The sequence below is a fragment of the Diachasmimorpha longicaudata genome, chromosome 3 (genome assembly GCF_034640455.1).
Source record: "Diachasmimorpha longicaudata isolate KC_UGA_2023 chromosome 3, iyDiaLong2, whole genome shotgun sequence".
Lineage (NCBI taxonomy): Eukaryota > Metazoa > Arthropoda > Insecta > Hymenoptera > Braconidae > Diachasmimorpha > Diachasmimorpha longicaudata.
In genome coordinates this window covers 5,072,883-5,092,865 of record NC_087227.1, presented here as the reverse complement: position 1 = coordinate 5,092,865, position 19,983 = coordinate 5,072,883, and the positions used below count along the sequence as shown (strand labels likewise).

The following is a 19,983-nucleotide window of genomic DNA, read 5'->3' as shown; positions in this document are numbered from 1 at the left end:
CAGTAGTTGTGGAGACTTTATGGTTCTAATGTGATGAAATTGGATAAATTTTTTAATTTTACAATTTATTTTGGGTACGTTAAGAATAGGGAATAAGAGAGATTATTGTAATGCAGGATATTTTACAATAAGAATAGGGAAAATGTTTTTTGTACTCGACCTTGATGGTAATTATTACGTCCAATTATTCTCATTTACGAGTTTTTGACTAATTTTCGAGAAACAGTTGATCAAATCCACGTGAAATAGTGTACCGTCTCTGAGTATTATTAATATTATTATTGCTTTTTACTCATTAATGAGATCGCCGAATGATCCTCAAGGGGTCCGACAACTGTTATTATTATTATTTAATGGCTAATGAATTTTCATCGTTGCCAAAAATTAATTCTATGAAAAAAATTAGAAAAATAAATATACGACTATGAAAATTTGTAAATCATTGAATGATGATAAAACCTAAAAATATATATGATATTTAAATATTCTTTCATGTCGATGGATTTATGAGGAAGAAATGTTTGAAAAAATATCAGAACTTTCCGATATTTAAGTTTGATAATACTGACTGCGCATGATATTTTTCAAATTTATTCACGTAATTAGTTGGAAAACTTTGCAACTGAATATTCAAAGTTCGCTCATCCAGTCGATAAAATACCGACCTGAGAATAGAACAACTTTAAGTCATTTCTACTAAATTTATTACTCCGTAGAGTCAGAACATTGTTACTAATCCTGAAGAATAAGGTCAGCAATGCGAGTGATCGAAATTTTAATTAAAAATGGGGATCAGAATGCGAATAAGGATCGACAGCAGTGGTTCAAAAATTATCACTATGGTGGGGCATTTTGATAAACAAAGGGAGCATCAGAATGAATTTAAAAACATTTCGGAATTCAAATAGAACAGAAGTTGATTATCTTCTTATACAAGTCAGGGTGAGCAGCAGATTGATTTACAAAAAATCTCTAATTTCACTTTCTCCAATTTGTTGATTACGCCTTCAGTGAATCATGATTTTTCCTAGAGAAATGATGATAATAATTTACTGCAGTCTTTGGGATCTATAGACTCATTGCAGAAGAAAAAAAAATAATAATTAGAAGTAATGCAATTTATAGTGAGGTTCGTAGGAAATTGTTGACAGCTGTTGATCGCTTCAAAATATTCTTGAGAGCCGAAAATTTATGTCCCTTCCAAATAAATTCCCTGAACTCTCCAAAAGTGTTTTCCAGCGTAATTTCGAACATGTCATTAACGTGAGAGGTTTTAATACACTTCATTGAATCTCTCCCGAATGTTATTTCACGAACGCTCTAGAATTCGACAATATTTAAATTTCTTTCACGATCCCTTCCACTTTTAGTTAAATGATGAATTGAATTACGTAGGAGTCGAGCGTCTAAGTATCAGAAACTTCTAACGAACCGGAGAGAAGTTAGATTGCGCGGGAGGCAGCGCAACAGCTGCCAACAATGGCTAGATGTTTCAAGTACCGTGTGGTGCACTGACTCCGCTGCAAAAGTTGACGAAAAAAAAAATTATAATTTCTGGGTGAGGATGAACTTCTAGGAAACAGCAACTGACCATCATTAACTTTTTGCTGACGTTTATTTTACGACTGTTGGAACAACTGAAAAAAAAATACGTGAGACGATTTCCATATTCAATGATTTAAATAATTAAATCATTAATGACGCACTAAAAAATGCATACTAACTGAGTAGATAGGGTGAAGGAATAGTAATCACAAGTTAAAAAATTTTATCAGGCATTATTTTTCAATTACCTTTCGAGTTTTTGGAAGAAAATGTCGGAGAATTTTTTTTGCACAAATTTTGTGATTTTGGGACAATTGATCAGTATTTAAACAGATCGATTGTCGAGATCATTCGAATATTTAACATAGGAAAAATTCTCAACGTAGTCAAATTAGACTGTGGTGCTTTTCAAACATTGGTAATGTGCAAAAATTGAATTATTCTTCGTGAATTTTGTTGTCTTGTACTTTCAAGCACATGACACCATCATTTTCTCGATAAAATTGCCAGTAAAATCCATGAAAAATTCAATCTCCTCCTTTGCCCTGTCTGAAAATTTCATAATAATCATTCGAGATGTTATGACAATATCACGAAATTCTCCACTTCCTCCGAGAGACTCCCTTCCCGTTGTCCGTCCACTAGTAAACAATTTTTTTATGAAGATGAAACATGATGATTATCAATAGGAGAAAATAACTAACTGACTATCACGCAACAGCCGAACAGCAAGTTATTTACGTGTTATTCCAATGACACTGATTGTACACAGACGAAACAGAAAATAATCAAGTTCTGGCGAAGGTAGAAATTTTTCAAAAAAATTCATGATAAAAATTCTTCTTCCTATTTTTTTAGCATTTCTTTCTTTCTGTTTTATATTATATATACAAACCCAAAAAGAAATGCTCCGAAGAGCAATGTCTTGATTATTAACCGTGATTTTCATTCTTTACAAGGTCCTCCTCGGGAACTTCGATATCAGTCACCATTTCCTCGTTTACATATTCGATTGATTGTTTTTCTGTCACTCCAGTTATAGGTGAGATTATCGTGCTAATTTCCACATCAGCAGACTCCTCAGCGAGATGTTCAGGATTAGGATCACAATTTTCCACTCCTTCCTCCATTGGCTGGGAAGTCTCTGTTATTTGGGGTTGATTTGGCAAATCATCCACTTGGTGCTGGGGCTTATTATTGTTTACTTGGAATTCTATTATTTCAAGTTCTTCCATTACTACCTTTTCTCTCCGTTCAACTTCCTCTGCAATGAGAAATTAGAATGATTGAAAAATACATGACGATGTTCGTTCAGATCGGTATTTTGCCAAACGGATACGCTGCTGTTAAATATTTAGATTTTAAATTTTCCAACTAAATGCATGCGTAAAATTAACAAAAAAATCATAATCACGTTTTACGAAGTTCCAAAAAATTCCCAGATTTCTTCATTTAAATTGATAATAAATTGAGTAAACAATACTGTGATGTTGATTTATAACATCAAAAATTGTTAAAATGATGTATAATATTAATTGTTGATAAATTTTGATTCATGATTACTCCAACGTCAAGTATAATAAATTTGAAAAATTACAGCACACCGTTAGCTGATTCTCCATCTAATAAAATGATTTGAAATTTATGTTACCATTTAATCATCTGATTTCATCACTTGTCTATTAAATTAAAATAAAATATGACAAATCGACGATATTAACCGAAATAAAATTATTACAAACCGTGAAATTCCTTAGCACATTCCTCCAGTAAAGCATCAGTACGAGGATGTTTGCGTTTTGGTAAATAATAAATAGGTGGTTGTGCACGTGTTCGAATGAAATTGGCAAGAGGTAGCTGTGAAGAGCGCCACTCTTGGAATTGCTTGCTACGCGCCAATTTGGCCTCCAATGCTTTCACTTCAGCCAATTGACGTTTACGTGACAGAAAAAGTTGTTGTCTCTCACGTCTCAATTCCTCTTTCTCGCGTCGTTTCGCCTCCTCCACTCGCGCCTCAACTTCAGCCTTTTTGTCTTCCTGGGGATAATTTTTCAACACATTTCCTCAATTAATTGACATGACATGTATTATTTGTATACATATTTCGTTATCTCGACAATTAAGACCACAATAGAAAGCATATTCTTCACTAAACTTCATCTGATAAGATTCGGGATGATATGACCACGATTCAATGTTATGGAACCGGATCAACACATTTCTTACAAATAGATACTGAATATTCAATTTTTAATCTATTCCTGTAGTAAATCTTCTAGAGAAAACTTAATAATAAAAATATGTAACGACTCCAATATATATTTTATGCTACAGACACATACATTGGATTCATTTGAATACATTTATTGAATCAAAAAGAATTCGTAGAAAAATATTGATATGTCTTATGACTGAAATCCTCAGCTTTTGGAAAAAATTTAGTGGTCTTCCTTTCTGAATGAAATACTTAGTCAATAAATTTCCAATAAGTATAATCTAATCATAAATTATTTCAGAATGCCACAGCAAACTGGTAAATCGGCATAAATCCCTTCTAACTATTGTCCGGTTTTTGATGAATATCTTAGCACCGAGAAAAGATGGAAAAAATTTTATTGCAATCTTTTTGTGAAGCGCATTAAGTCCGACAATAAATACAATAAAAAAAATTCTGCTATCTCTTTTAGATTCACGCCCATTACTCAAAAACTTGATTCAGAGATAAGTAAACTGATCCCACTTGCTCACGAATAATTACCTTAGCCTTGAGTTTGGTCTCCTCTTGTCTGAATTTCTGTAAAGTTCCTAGGAGTGCCCCGAACATTCGTTTATTCCTCTGTCGACTCCTCTCATCGACATTTTCACGTCTGATAACATCCTGACGCGATGGCACCTCACGTGGTGTGGCAATAACTCGTGAGGATACAGCTGGCCTTACACTGCCATCATCATCGTCACCAGAGTCATCAGGATTAGAGGGTACTCTTGCACTTAATCGACTGAAAACAGTCTTGGGTTCATTATTTGGTCCTTGCCAACGACGTTTTCCTCCTTGATCGTTACTCAAGTGATCTGTGTTCCTTTTGCGATCTTCTTGAAGTGGACGCTTCGAGACAATCCTGAATATCAGCAAAACATCAATTTATGATCACGAATCAGGAGTTATTACATTCAATGTCTTTGAGTTTAATATTAATTTCATTCTTATTTTAATATGACCCTTCTAATTCAAAATTATTATTGTCAGTCGAGAATAATCAACAGCACTTCAAATTCAACGATGTCAACAGTGAATTAAGTTATCATACTATAAAACCCAATGTGCAGAATGTTCAACCCAAAGCATCATAATAAAGTAAAGCCAATAATTTCAAGAAAAAAATGAGTGATAAACATAAAAATCCATTCCAACTGTGATGTAATTAATGAAAGAAATCAGCCCATTTTTTTGAAAGTGAGGTTAGCTAAGGCGAAGGTAAACGAATAAAAGAAATCCTGATTACGTGTTGTGTTTAGTTATGAATAAACTAATGACGATACCTGGAGGACAGCTGCGTGGGTGCATTTTCGCCTTCAGGAAGATCGCGACCAAGAATTTTTCTAATATCTTTATCCAAACACCTGAGACCATCCCGGGCTGCCTCTAGTTCAGCCTCCAGCCTCTCAGAGCCATATTCCTTCGAGTCGAGACGTCTCATTGTGAATATAAACGATATTTTTTTATTACTTAATTCACTCAATCGGTTTAACTGCCTCAATAATTCAATTCTTCAGTCAACAAACGAGTAATAATACCGGAATTATTGTTGTTAGCGGGCAGCCATTTTGGGATCGTCAATCACGTCAAACTGCAGAGGGGGAATTCGGTGTTGTTTTATGGTGAGACTCTACGATTTCATTTTTGTTTACTCCACTAGGTGGAGTGTATACTTGGCAAACGAAAAATTAATTTTGCATTTTAATTATGCTCATTAGTTTGGGAATCATTTGGAGATATTTTGGCAGGAGGTTTCAACATCGGAAAAATTAATCGATTTATTATAAGTTAATTAAGTTGGAACGTATAGTCAGCAAACAAATAATTCAAAATTTTTTAAAATTACTTAAAGCTTTTAAATGACTTGGGGAATCGATTCCTCAAGACCAAATTATTTAGGAAAAAATAAAACTCCTTTAATTAATTAATTTCGAGTGATAGTGTAGTTCGGGAGGGGAGTAATCGATGTACAAACATATTTATATTCATATACGTTAAGAATTATTTGGAGACGGTCCTTGTACCTTTCATATGATACGTAAACAATTGCTTGGATACATACATTACTCAATAAAAAAAATCCGGATATTAACTTGTTGTTCGCGTCTTAATAAACGATTCTCATCCCCACACCGGAGTGCCATTTGCATTTTCCGATTCAAAATGGACGCCGAGACCAGCTGTTGAGGTCGTCATTCGGCGATTAATTCCAGGATTGTTAGGTCATATTTCCTTTTTTCAAAAAAATATGGAGAAGAAACATTTTTTTACTATCGATGGAAATTATGAGAAGTTTTGAGCACCGGAGATCTTCTCAGATCTTCAAACCATTAAATTTGTGATTATTACTACTTTATTATCAAAATACAGGAATATGGTTCGATCGTCGAATTAGATGTTGGATTCAATGAGTCCCCAAACAAGACTTCGCGAATGAATATATATATATATACAACGATCTCCCCCCCCCCCTCCCCGCTACTCCATTTGGAATGGAAATTAAGTAATTAAAGGAGTTTCATCCTTCCCTAAATAATTTGGTCTTGGGGAATCGATTCCCCAAATCATTTAAAACCTTTGAGGAATTTTTTTTTTAATTTGAATTATTTGTTTGCTAACTATACGTTCCAACTTAATTAATTTATAATGAATCGAATAATTCTCCCTTTAAATGTTGAAACCTCTTGCCAAAATATCCTCAAATGATCTCCAAACTAATGAACATAATTAAAATGCATAATTAATTTTTCGCTTTGCCAAGTATATGGTGGTATGAGGTTGTCATTCTATATAACTTTTTCTATGATCGACCGCGAAGAAAGGAGCGACCTCTGTGTGCCCCAGGTGAACACGCAATGTTAGTTACGACCCCGGCGGTACGACGCGCCACCGTCGATTCATTTACAATTTATTTAAAAATAAATGAGAAACGAGCAAAATATTTTAAGCTCAATACAACCGTGACGACAGAATTTATTCGTTATCCGAAAAGCAATTACCTGTCGGCTCTCTACATACGTATCTGATCCAAAGATCTCTCTGATTCTGACCAATCATGGTCCCTTAATGGACTCCAAGGCTTCAGCCACAATTGCCATCCATGAAGTTGCTTCATGTTCATCGGTTTTCACAATTTCCGGCACTTTTCAGGCTCATCGTGTCGCCTATTTTGGCGGGTACCGAAATCCATTAGGTGACTGAGTTAAACTTTTTAGTGTTCACTGCATAATACCAGCGAAACGCTAATAAGGAGCTGGAGATATGGGGGACAAAGACGGTGGTAAGCTTTTTACAATAATTTTTCGACTTTTTCGGGTGGCGTGATGCTAACAAAAAAACCTGCGAATTAATAATCGGCAAAGGTCGCGACTTTTGCTTGTTACCTGTAAACAACGTTATTTTCGTCTCTGATGATGATTTTCACAAGATATTGACCCATTTTCTTAGTGCAGAATTAATTCTAAACAATTAGATTTTCCTATCAACTCACGATAAACTTAATGTACAGAAAAATGAGGGAAAACGATTGTCGAATAGGTGATATACCCCTAAACTTTCCATTGGTCTCTGCATGTTAAGAAATCCTCCAAGCTCCTGGATAAGGAACAATGAAATACTGCTGGGACTGTGACTTTCGTGATTATTTAAGAACCAACTGGCTTCCGACGAAATGCCACGAAACTGCAGAAGAAGCAAATCATAAAATTTTTAAAAATGTTCTTCGAATTCATGTGAATATATTTTCGATTCTTTAAATACGACGTGAATTATTTAATTGATTATCTAATTAATTGAAATTTAGCAGCGATGATTCCCCCCATGGAGTTAACTGGAGTCTGTTTGCAATTAAGTTAACAACCGAGACGTTTATTGATAGCTCATTTACAAACAAGCGGGCATGTCAAGTTTTTGAGGTTAAAAAACGCCGAAAACTTCTACTATAGATTTTTCTTGAGAATTTGACAGGCTCATTTATTTAAACGACAATTATGGGACGATAGCTGATTAATATTACTCAATTTGGTGAATTTGAGGGACATTTTTCGTCTCTTCTTTAGCATTAAAAAACTCTGACGCCTGCAATGTAATACCATCTTGTTCAGTTGAACACTTTGTTTTGAAAAAAGTTATCGTTATTCTGGTAGACAAAAAATATTCTAGTCGATTTAGTATAGATGGCGATGAAATTCTTGTTTCCTTGATGAAATAAAATAGAGACTAATGGATTCAAAATCCTTGATACAACTGTTGAACTTTATTGAACAGGTCTAGGTTGATCCTCATTGCTTAGCTCAGGATTTTTTAATTGTACAGACAAATGAGAACAAATAATTAGTTATAATCCGTGTCAACTAAACGCAAAAAAGCACCAGTTGAAATTAATGATAGCTTAAAACAAAAATAAAATTTCCCTTTCTCTCTCTAAATTGATATTTAAGAATATTTCTATTCACTATTTATTGTTTATTTATTTCTCAATATGAGTGTTGATACTTTTAAGTCGTTAATATTTCATCGTATAAATTTGAAAGCTATAAATTTTTTTTTCTGCTTATTCCGTCGTGACATGGACCTACCAATTTTTTTTTAAAGGAAATTTCATGACATTTTTCCTCATTCATTATATTAAATCAATTCAAGATTTTCGATGATTTTACCCAAATTAATCATTACTTATGTTTTTATGTAATCTATTTGAAGCTGAAACCTTTGATGACGCCGTTGAAGAGCGTGTGATAAACGAAGAGTACAAAATATGGAAGAAGAACACCCCATTTTTGTACGATCTTGTTATGACCCATGCACTGGAGTGGCCATCACTAACAGCTCAGTGGTTACCCGATGTAACAAGACCCGAGGGTAAAGACTACTCTGTTCATCGTCTGATTCTTGGCACTCACACCTCCGACGAGCAGAATCACCTCCTAATAGCGAGTGTTCAGCTTCCAAATGAGGATGCTCAGTTCGATGCGTCTCATTATGACAATGAGAAGGGAGAATTTGGTGGTTTTGGATCTGTCAGTGGAAAGATTGAAATAGAAATCAAGATCAATCACGAAGGAGAGGTGAACAGGGCTCGTTACATGCCCCAGAATCCTTGTGTTATTGCTACCAAGACACCTTCGAGCGATGTCCTCGTCTTCGATTACACGAAACATCCCAGCAAGCCTGATCCTAATGGAGAATGTCATCCTGATCTTAGGTAAATTTTATTTAAAAACAGTATTTGATACGTTTTTCACCGAGAAAGGTTGAGTGGACACGAATTGTTCGGTGTCAACTGAACTCGTGAACACTTCTTCAATGCGTTAAATTGAACACCATATTTTTTTAATTTTAGAAACAAAAATTGCAAAATTTACATGAAATAAAAGAGAGAAAATGTCGTACGACGGACGGATTTTTTTGTTGATTCGATAGAGTGTTCAGTAGAACCAATTCTGATACATATTTTTTTGATTAATGGCGAATAGATTACGTGGACATCAGAAGGAAGGCTATGGTCTCTCCTGGAACCCCAACTTGAATGGATATTTGTTGAGTGCATCTGACGATCACACTATTTGCCTCTGGGATATAAACGCAACTCCTAAGGAAAATCGTGTTATTGATGCTAAAACGATTTTTACCGGTCACACTGCCGTCGTCGAGGATGTCGCCTGGCATTTGCTTCACGAGTCGCTGTTTGGATCTGTTGCTGATGATCAGAAGCTCATGATATGGGATACTCGGTAAATCGAATCTATCAAATTTGGCAATTTGAATGATTAGATGGTTCAGTTGATTTATATTTGAATTCGTAGCATAATCGTTACATGGTGGATAATTACATGCAATCGATAAATTTGACATGATTGTGTGGTCTGTACCGAATGGTAAAACATAATATTCTTATTATTCCATTAGATGCAACAATACCAGTAAACCCAGCCACACTGTGGATGCACACACAGCGGAAGTCAATTGTCTCAGCTTCAATCCCTACTCAGAGTTCATTCTCGCAACTGGAAGTGCCGATAAAACTGTTGCCCTTTGGGACTTGCGAAATTTGAAATTGAAACTTCACTCGTTTGAGTCACACAAGGACGAGATCTTCCAGGTTCAGTGGTCACCGCACAATGAGACAATTCTCGCCAGCAGTGGCACTGATCGTCGTCTCCATGTCTGGGATCTCAGTAAAATTGGTGAGGAACAGTCTAGCGAGGATGCAGAAGATGGACCACCAGAACTTTTGGTAATTGTTGTATTTTTATTGACATTGAATGTGCTTTGGGGATATCTGTGAGTAAAAGTTGGGCGAGGAAAGCGTAAAAACCATTTGTTTTGCAGAAATAATTGATTTACAATAACAGAATTTGTTATAAATTAATTCAAAATATTTCAACAGTTCATCCATGGTGGACACACAGCTAAAATCAGTGACTTCTCGTGGAATCCGAATGAGCCATGGGTTATCTGCTCAGTCTCTGAAGATAATATAATGCAGGTGTGGCAGATGGCGGAGAATATTTACAACGATGAGGAGCCTGATACACCCGCCAGTGAGCTTGAGGCTGGTGCTTCATAAATTTATGATTATTGACGTTATTATTTCACTTGGGGCTTTGAAAAAATCGCAGAATGTGAGAATTTAATTCGGAACAGGGGTGATTAAGTCGTTTTCCCTATGGTCGTCATTCGATCGAATCAAAAATCACTGCAGTAAATTTAATATTTGATACATTTTTAAACTTTAGAAGGAGATGCGAAGTAGTAGCGGATTTTTCCGTAAGTATGTTATATTCATTCATACATTGGATAATTAAGGGTTAAGCAACTGTTTAAATCAATCCTGCGATTAATTATTGTTCTAATTGACGATTAGGACCCCGGCTCACAATATTTTATTTGATTTTCATGCTCACGGCAGTTTATTCTTTTTCTTTCTGCAGTTCAAAACTAATGTAATCCGAATATTTTTTCTACTTAGTTCATAAGTCTTTTTGTAATAAGATGCGTAATGGACTGAATCGCATATTCCAATTGCGAATACTACTTTCCACCCAATTTCAATTTGAAATAAAGAACATGAATTATATTTTTTGATTAATTTATCATTTAGAGTATTCCTACAGGAGTTTTCAATCCGATAAAAAAATAACTTTGAGTATTGTCGAATTTTTAACTAAGTTGTATGAAATATTTTTCCGAAAAATTTATATCTAATAAATATAGTCTGCAGTGTCTTTTCCCGAATATTAATAATTTTGTGAAACATTACAAACATTACATTTTCAAACACTAAGCCAATTAGTAGTGGAAATTTACAATCGACTGAGGAAACACTCACTCGAAAATTGGGATTGAGTAATTATCGATTAATCAATCAATGAGTAACCATCATTGCTAGGCGGATGATGAAATGATCAATTCATTTTTTACGTCAACTAAATATTCAGCAAAAATCCCGAACCTCGTTAACATCGACCCCATTTTTTTATTACTGAAGCCGAGGTTTAATTATTAATGGTTCATGGTCCTATTTTGGATGAGAAAAAATTATGATACGATTTTATCATTTTTTATCCTTTGACAGGATCGACTGTGGGTTTTGCAATTTAATGGGGCCTTCATTTCGGGAATAAAATGAGGTTTAAATATTCATTGTATATTTCTGGCAAGCATGATATGGAAAAGTTCATGACATATATTTTTGGACGTGAAAAAAAATTGAGTGAACTAGATTATCATCGCAGAAAAATCGATATTTTATTCTGTTACATAATTCTCGTTTCTGTTTAAATATTACGCATATTTGCGCTTTTTGTATTTTTCACTTAGTCTATTGACGTATAATTTAAAGTGAGATTGTTGTCAATTCGACAATCTCAAGGTCCCTTAACCCTTTTTTATATTGTTCAGTTATAATTATTCACTTTATTCAGACATCAATCATATTAATATTGACAAATTACTAATTTACGTTGGATAAAAGAGAACAAAGAACTTTGTCAATTGTTAATTCGGTAGCAAAGTGGTAAAACGTATCACGTTAGATTTTTAATTTTCGATATTTTGGCAAATTCTATTCCAGAAGCTAATTTTTTTGAAATTGTTAAATTATAGTGTTGTACTCGTTATTTCGTTGTACATTTCAGTGAGAAATCGTCCGGTGTTAGTGGGTTGGTCCTCCGGACTCTGCAGTAATATCATTTCTTCAGGGATGACGCTAGGAATTCTGGAAATAAAAAAGTTTCCAATCAATAGTTCACATCATAGCGAGGTACTGGTGGAGAGAGAATTTTTTTGAAAGAGACCAAGTCTAATCACAAATGAATTTGATTAGAAATTTCGAGATTTTTTGTTCGCTTACCGGGTCAATATTGATAATGAATTTAGATTTAAAAAATTTCGGATATATTTCTGTCTCTTTATTTAATTAATTTTTTCCCATTTACCCAACACAACAGATAATATTTTCAATTATGGATTACGATTAGTTGTTTAAGCAGCTACATCGCCAAAAATGTCATCAGAATCACAAAATATCGTTAGTCCGCAAATTGCCAATGGGACAAACAAATTCATTAAAAATTAGAAAATTGTCTTGAACTAATTTTTTGCTTTAATCATTAAAATTTAACAAAATCATAATGATTCAATTAGTGAAAAAAATCGAATACTTCACTGCTGTGTGCGCCACAGTATGGGCACCGTAAAATTTCCATTTATAATACCGCGCAATGAAAAATCACAGAATTTCTCTCAAACATGAAAGCTACTTTTTACAAATGACAAAAAATTATTAAGTTGTATTCGACCTATATATCGAATAAGGTGTCGAAATTTTACCGCTGGAGACCACTCAATAAATCGCCTCGATCACACGAGACGGCCTGTAGTAGCATGCAAAAAAACAAAAACAAATACTGAACAAAGTAAATTAAAAAAAGGAAAGAGACAATATCTCGCGATTTTTCAACGAACAGATACACATAGTTTGATTGTTCCATATGGTACCCCCCGAGACAAGGATTTTGCAAAAAAAAAACATTCAAATCCTTCCAGTAGTTTTTGAGATTTTCAGGAAATACGAAATTTTTAAAAATTGCTATATCTCAGGAACTACTGGACCGATCCAGCTAAAACGACGTGTCAAAGTGAAGGTTAATCATAGCTATCATGAGTTCTAATTTCAGTTTTTGAGCGACAAATTTCCTGCCTTTATGATAAATTTTCTAAAAATTAATCTTCTAAATTTTTAATTTTCCAGTACATACACACAGATATGATCTAAAACCATAATTTCTCACGTTTTCATAACATTCTACACCAATTGCCATTGGAATTAGAGCATCGAAAATACGGGCAAATATGAGGCTTCCATTCAGAAGCAAAAAATACTAGAAAAAATGAAAATGGCGAAGAGGAAATTAATGGGGAGTACGAAAGCAATAAAATACCTGCGGCTGCTGTTGTGGCGTTTGATGGCTTCGAGAAGGGCCACAATTGATGGCGTAACTATCGGGCGAAATGTCTGCAATATTAAAGTGATTTTTAGTATTGAGAAAACGACAGCAGTTCGAACAATCAATATTGCTCTCAATATTTTTTCGATTTTTTACTAAATTTCAATATTCGTCGCAATCGATTTACGACCATAAACATCAATAGACCTGAAATTTGATTGATCAGGTTTCGCAGATTGTTCGATTTTTGTATAACAAATAATCTATAAAAATTGACGCACGTTTACCGGTGCATTTCGCATTTCGCGCAGATCGATATTGCGGAATAGGTCGTGCACCAACAGCTCCTCGACACTGGGATAATGACCTCCTGGGTGGTTGAATATGAGGTCCATGAGATCAGCAACCTGAAGATTGATTACAATCATCGAAATTAATAAACTAATAAGGACCGGAAAATGAATTATTAATGGGCGCACTGCAAAGTGAAATGAAAGGAAAAGTTAATAGAATTATCTAGTGAAGATACTACAATTTTTTATTCCACTTGCTCGTACGTGTTATGACATAAACTTCAAATAAAAAAATATTTCATCTTTAGAATTTTTAATCTTTACCTTTGGATATTTTTCAAGATCTGCCATGTGAACTGACGACGGCTTGAAAGCGCACAACTCGTAACCCGTGCACATTTCAAACAGCATATGACCTAGACATTAAAATATTTATTCAGCATAAAAAAGTTCATTTCCATCAGGAAATCATTTAACTTTTCATCTAGACCGTATACATTTCTTTCTCGTACTTATTAAATCGTAAAGAGGAATAAGATGATGGGTTGCAAAAGGAATACAAAATATCTTAAATGAAGTGTGAAATCGTGGAAGTTTTCTAGATACGAATAATTTAGCAGAGATATCACGACTTCCAATCGTACACTTGAATTTGTATTTCCATTATTATTAATATATATTATTGATGAAAGCAGTACCGAAGCAAACGCTATCTACGGCGTCACGAGGGGTGGGTCGAGAGGTGACAACAGGATGAATTCGACTGGTAAATCCCAAAAGTGAATTCTCAAGTCCTGCGAGACGTGCGACACCGTTTTGAATAACAACATTGCCAGAGTGCAAGTGCGTCACAGTTGGAAAACCACGGTCCTTAAGGAATATTAAAGCTTCGAGAACTTGTCTTCCCATTTGTAAAATTTGGGGTAATGTGAGACCTTTTCCACGGGCTGTATATTTGTGACTCCAATCTGCATTCCAGCAGTTTCTCTCGATCTGAAAATCCAATCTTGTAATGATTCAACTCTAATATACGATAAAAATATGGAAAAAAAATTGTTCGACGAAGAAATCGAATGTTTATAAATGATTTCCAATGATGACATTTATTTCATTAAACTCCTAAAATATATGATAATATTCACAGTAGTTCTGCTCTGAGAATATTACAATAAATTCAACGTAATTGTTTTCTCGATTTAATTATAGTTTTGGTTTTTTGCGTGAGAAATCGAGATTTTTTATGAATATATGAAAAAACATTGATAATTTTCAGTATTTAACTCACACAATACTGAGTGGATAAGATTTTTCAAATTAATCTCATGCAATTGTGTTGGAAAATTAAAAAACTAAATATATTCAAAGGTAGTGTTGCCTGTCCGAAGGGTAAAACTACTCTTCTAGAGCTCGACATTAATTTTTTTATCAGCTCAGAAACTTCAATTTTCGAATAACAATGATGAACTAATTACTTTGAAATATTTTACATGACCTTGTCACTATTTCAAAGGGAATTAATTGTGTTCAATGTGAACTGATAAAAAATTATAAGTAGATTTATCAGTAACATAATTAATAAGAAAAATCAATTGTTGGTGAATTGCCACTCACTCCATAAATAAGATCCTTCATGCTGCCTTGATTTATGGGTTGTACTAGAATCACGTAATTCTGTCCCTCGAACTCAATGAACTCTAGGTCAAGTACTGGACACACATACGGATGCTGCAGAGCCAGAAATAACTTGTTGAGGACGTCTTTAGTGGACGAACAGAGGGTGAGTGGACAATTACGATTCAATGGCACTAGTGTCAATAACCTGTCGGTCTTCAGAGTTGTGTCACGGACAGCGAACCAATGTTTGTCGACTCGAGAGCCTATAATTATGCAGTGAAACAATGTTAATATTTAATTGCATAAAATGATTGTATCCTGAGTTTATCCAATTTTAATCTACCACTGGAAGCGATTTTTGGGTTTGATTCAAACCCAGTGCCTATGAGGATCCAGACTTTAGTCCTAGATGAGCTCATATAGATCGAAAAATGCTTTCTACCGAGTACAAACAGGTGTAGCCGAAAAATCGGTTTGAATCGAACTGAAAAATCAGTCTACGCTACAGCAAAAAATGAGTTTCAACTAAATCGAAAAACGGTCTCAATGATACCGAAAAATAGATCTGAATCAAATTAAAAAAACGGCTTTAGGCAGATCGATATTCCGGTCGCCTCGACATGAAACGATTTTATTCCTCGGATTTAGTCCGACTTCATTCAAACCGATTTTCGATCGGATTCAGGCCAATTTTTGTTTGTATGCGATTCAATAAAATAAAATCTCTTCTTTCAAAAACTTTAGGTATTTTTCGGTAGTTCTATTGATTATTGCTCTGAGATTGTTGTAGATAGCTCACCAACGTTGCAGAGTTGCTTAATCAGATTGTACCGTAAGGTCCCTTGGATGTAAACTTCGCAGACTAATAGGGCATGGTCCCTTGACTTTTTCTCCATCTCCAGATATTCGCCACCTTCCTCACGGACCGAGGAACCTTGGTCCAATGACTCGTAATTAGGCCTACCATTTCTGGTAATCAATGAAGACATGAATAAATTAAAAAGAAAAACTTCAAACTAAATTTGTTGTTGAAAACAGCTGTTAAAAACCTCAAAATTTATTTTCAAACGGAGATATCAACGATTGGTTGATTTCTGAGTGTACGTAATTACACCTTTTACAGGTAAATTATGGATTTCTATGTATATTCGAATGACTTTGTGATTTACCATAGGAAAAGCCTTGAAAAAGGCTCTACCAATCGAAATGCAAAATATTTTCTTATTGAATTTTATTCAATCTGTTATTGAATTTTACTCAATCTCGTGAATTACCCTGAAACGGTCGTTACTTATTGAAAGACACATTACTATATTACTAAAAATCCATTAGTGGCTCATCCATTCATTTTCGACTAAAAATTATCATAAAAATCCATAAACTCATATTTCATCAGTTAATTCCAGTACAGATTAATTTGTGTTCTTGTTGAAATAAATATGAGATGTAGATTAACAACTAAATAAAATTTCTGATACCTTGGATCCAGTGGAAATGAGTTATCAGAATTATCACGTTTGACACCACAACAAAAGCGAATTACTCTGTCTACAGAGGGATTACCAGTTACTCTACAGTCATTCCTACTCTGCCACGTTATTTGACGACTGCGACAAAATAAAAAGGTTTCATCCAATAATAACCGAAGAACGCCGGAAAAAACAACGGCAACATCAACAACACTAATAATTATAACAATCGACGTCTTGGAATTAAGGGAATTTTTCGTTAGGGCGTCATTACCCGGATTTTTTATGGACAGTTGACCATTAATTTTCAGAGAAATTAAATGTATTAAAAAATTCGGGAACGTGTACCGTAAAATTCAGACTAAAATTGATTGATTGATTGATTTTACGTTCTTATAGGAGGGAGAAGTGCTAAATTTCCCTGACGACTTCGAATCTGGAGTTTAATGTCACGATGTGTGTCAAGTGTAAAATTCATTTTGACAATTTTCATTTCACGTTGAAGAACTTTATATTATTTATGAAACCTCGAGAGTCATAATGAGTTGTATCTCGAGATGAGAATTATACGACCTGAACTCTCAACTACGCGACAAACTGTGTCGTAGTAAGAGGTCCGTTTGACTAGAAACTTTAATAATGAATAGATACTTGAGAGCGACAGAGGAGGATTTGGTTGGTAAATAGTCTAGTTCTTATTGACACACAGATTCACCTGGGTTTTTACGATATTTCCGGGATATTCAAGTACTGGGGTATTTTTTATCCAATTGATGTTACGGGTGTTGTCGTTTCAAATATTTACTCGACTGATTTTGTTTAAATTTTCAGGGTAAATCGTTAAAAAAGTTGCTCCTTTACCAATTTTCTGTTGCCACATTTTCTTACTAATTGCACGAGTAAATTCTACAGAATTCAAAGTCAGTATTATCTGAATTAAATTTCGGAATTTATTGATCGACTTTCTTCTTATAAATAAACAATAGAATTTGTTGCCCAAACGGTGGATTCTCCAACGAGCAATTCTGTGTTTTACGTGTAATAATAAAAAATTAGGATTTGAATCGTTGTTAAATTCTAATTTTTTAACTTTATTGTTTTAAAACAGCAACAATAATTAAACTGCGATTCCAAATATGATCGAGTCGGTTAAAGAATTTTGTGTAATTTTCAATAATCTTGGAATTAATTAAGAGGGTCAAAGGGTTTAGCTGAGAGGGTGTATCGGACATCGTTAAGTGCCGGTGCTGAAATCTTAGGGAGTCACTTCCTCTATCAGTAAATAATAAATCCTCAAGACACCCTAGTTATTCCAACAATCAAGCGCGAATCAACAATTTAAAAAAATCTAAATAATCGTATAAATTACCTAATTTCGTTGTCCCGATATGCTTTAGCAGCTGATACTCGATTAAAAAGTAGCTTCGCTAGACTATCAATTTTCATAGTTAATTGAAATCTGTCTTCAGCACTACTGCTGCTGCTTTCACCCCCTTCGATACTTGCACTTCGATTACGTCGTGCGTGATTTGCTTGGGCTGTTAAAATTGCATTTGCATCAAGTTCAATGGCACTTTTTGTTCGTCTATTGGAAGGTCGTCTCTTGCGACGTGAGCGAGGTCGTTCCTGGTAGAATCTATCGTGTCCCGTAACATCGGATTCACGACGACGAGTAGCATTCTCCTCGTCCTTTTTATTCAGCGTTGTATATAAATTAAACATTTCTTACTTATATTAATTGTTCCCCGGAAAGTGCTGCTTAACTCTGATCAGTCCGGGCAGGTGAAATGGTCCCTAGAATATTCCATTAATTTAGATTGAGAGGAAGCATGGAATTATGAAATTATTATCATCATTGAGGGGGTGCGAACACACTTCACTTTTTGATATTTTAGCTGAGTTTTCAACAGAAGTTAAGGAGGAGGAGAATCTTCTCATTGTTTGATTTTTTTGTGAATATCTTCACTGAGAGAAAAATATCATAGATTTTACGAAATATATCTTCTTAGATGCATATTCTTTCGTATCCAAATCGAATTCTACCGTTTTAACGTTTTAATTCTTCAGTTTCATATTGGGTTTCCAATAGAACGTAGATAATGAAATATTCTATTACTCCAAAATTAGTCATTATTCCCTTAAAACTATTTTATTGCATGAGATTCCCTTAATATCGCCTACAATAAGCTTTCAAATCAACGAAAGACGATACAGCCAAATAAGTATTAAATTATAACTATTAAAATTCGATGGAACATTCAGGGAGCACGAATGTATTGATGAAATGTTAAAAAAATATCACTGAAATTTAAATAATAGAATTTGTCCTTAATTTTTTTAATTAAACAGCAATAAAACTATATTTACCTTCGATTTTGTAAAATATTGTAATTTTATCAATACGGTCACTATTTCACGCTTCTAGCACGCGAAACGGAAGAAAAAGTTCGATTGGACGGTAATTTAAAATTAATAATACTACCACTCAGGGTAATTTAAATAATTATCTTTCCCTCAAGATGAGCGCGGGAAAGTTGGCGCATCCGTCTGATACTAGGGACGCTTGGTCACTGAGAATATTCCACTGCCAAACCGCCCCCTTCTCTCACCCCCTAAATCAACCCCCGAACAGTTTCTACCCCAGCGTGACACAGATTTTCTCGTCTACGCAAGTGTGTGTACGTGTCTACAGGTGATATTTCGTGGCTGCGCGATGACCGGGACGTCGTACTCACGCGTATATCGAGGTCGCACGGGTTTCAGAAACTGAATTATAAATGCATTTAGTAGTTCATTAATACCAGGGCAATACAATTAATCTAACGATCCATCGACTTTTGGAATCGCAATTTTTTTCCCAATTTAATTAACGTTTCTGTTGAAAAAAATATTGAAATATGAGAACTTCAAAACAGAAATTTCGTAAAAGATAAACCACAATTTGAAAAGCAAGTTCTATTATTTGTTTGTAAGAAGAAAATTATTTAAAATAACCAAGAATTTCAGTAATAGTCTGAGGAAATCTCGTGTTCATACCATTTAAAATTCTAGGATTTACGAAATTTTCACTAAAATCTGAAATTCCATAATTTCATAATAGACAAATTGACAATAAACAAATTCATGGTCAACTGCCCATAAAAACTAATTTTTTCCTAACAGTATTCTAACAGATATTCAATTGATTCTGTTGATTGACTTACTCATTCTTCTGTTTCTCCCAAAATCCTTTCTGTGAAATACACTCTCCACATATAATCTTGTTTGTCTTCGCTCATGAACATGTTCATACATAGCTTATGTATTATTTACTATACTTATTATGTTTATTTCAATTCTTTCTTGACAGTTGATTC

At 34.3% G+C, this 19,983-nt stretch overlaps 3 protein-coding genes across 5 annotated transcripts; 1 reads left to right on the top strand and 2 right to left on the bottom strand.

Moving 5' to 3' along the window:
* Positions 1–1,596: 1,596 nt before the first annotated feature.
* LOC135159964 (pinin) lies at positions 1,597–5,402 on the bottom strand. Its single transcript, XM_064116047.1, has 4 exons — positions 5,086–5,402; positions 4,304–4,664; positions 3,288–3,582; positions 1,597–2,809 (listed from the first exon to the last, which is right to left on the bottom strand). The coding sequence occupies exons 1-4, from the start codon at positions 5,241–5,243 to the stop codon at positions 2,478–2,480; spliced, it is 1,146 nt and encodes a 381-aa protein (XP_063972117.1). The 5' UTR covers positions 5,244–5,402; the 3' UTR covers positions 1,597–2,477.
* Positions 5,403–6,803: 1,401 nt separating this feature from the next.
* Caf1-55 (Chromatin assembly factor 1, p55 subunit) lies at positions 6,804–10,880 on the top strand. Its single transcript, XM_064116873.1, has 5 exons — positions 6,804–7,082; positions 8,504–9,005; positions 9,277–9,534; positions 9,710–10,037; positions 10,191–10,880. Exons 1-5 carry the CDS (start codon positions 7,064–7,066, stop codon positions 10,368–10,370), a joined length of 1,287 nt encoding a protein of 428 aa, XP_063972943.1. The 5' UTR covers positions 6,804–7,063; the 3' UTR covers positions 10,371–10,880.
* Positions 10,881–11,310: 430 nt separating this feature from the next.
* On the bottom strand, positions 11,311–19,820 carry Slob (Slowpoke binding protein). Of its 3 annotated transcripts, none has more exons than XM_064116869.1 (9): positions 18,995–19,820; positions 17,997–18,421; positions 15,958–16,127; positions 15,156–15,421; positions 14,243–14,537; positions 13,869–13,960; positions 13,533–13,658; positions 13,246–13,319; positions 11,311–12,020 (listed from the first exon to the last, which is right to left on the bottom strand). In XM_064116869.1, exons 2-9 carry the CDS (start codon positions 18,347–18,349, stop codon positions 11,903–11,905), a joined length of 1,494 nt encoding a protein of 497 aa, XP_063972939.1. In that variant the 5' UTR covers positions 18,350–18,421; positions 18,995–19,820; the 3' UTR covers positions 11,311–11,902. The 3 variants fall into 3 exon arrangements, with proteins under 3 accessions (XP_063972939.1, XP_063972940.1, XP_063972941.1); XM_064116871.1 differs by lacking the exons at positions 17,997–18,421; positions 18,995–19,820 and adding exons at positions 16,637–16,765; positions 17,017–17,990 and having other exon boundaries at positions 11,313–12,020; XM_064116870.1 differs by lacking the exon at positions 18,995–19,820 and having other exon boundaries at positions 17,997–18,988.
* Between the last annotated feature and the right edge of the window lie 163 nt (positions 19,821–19,983).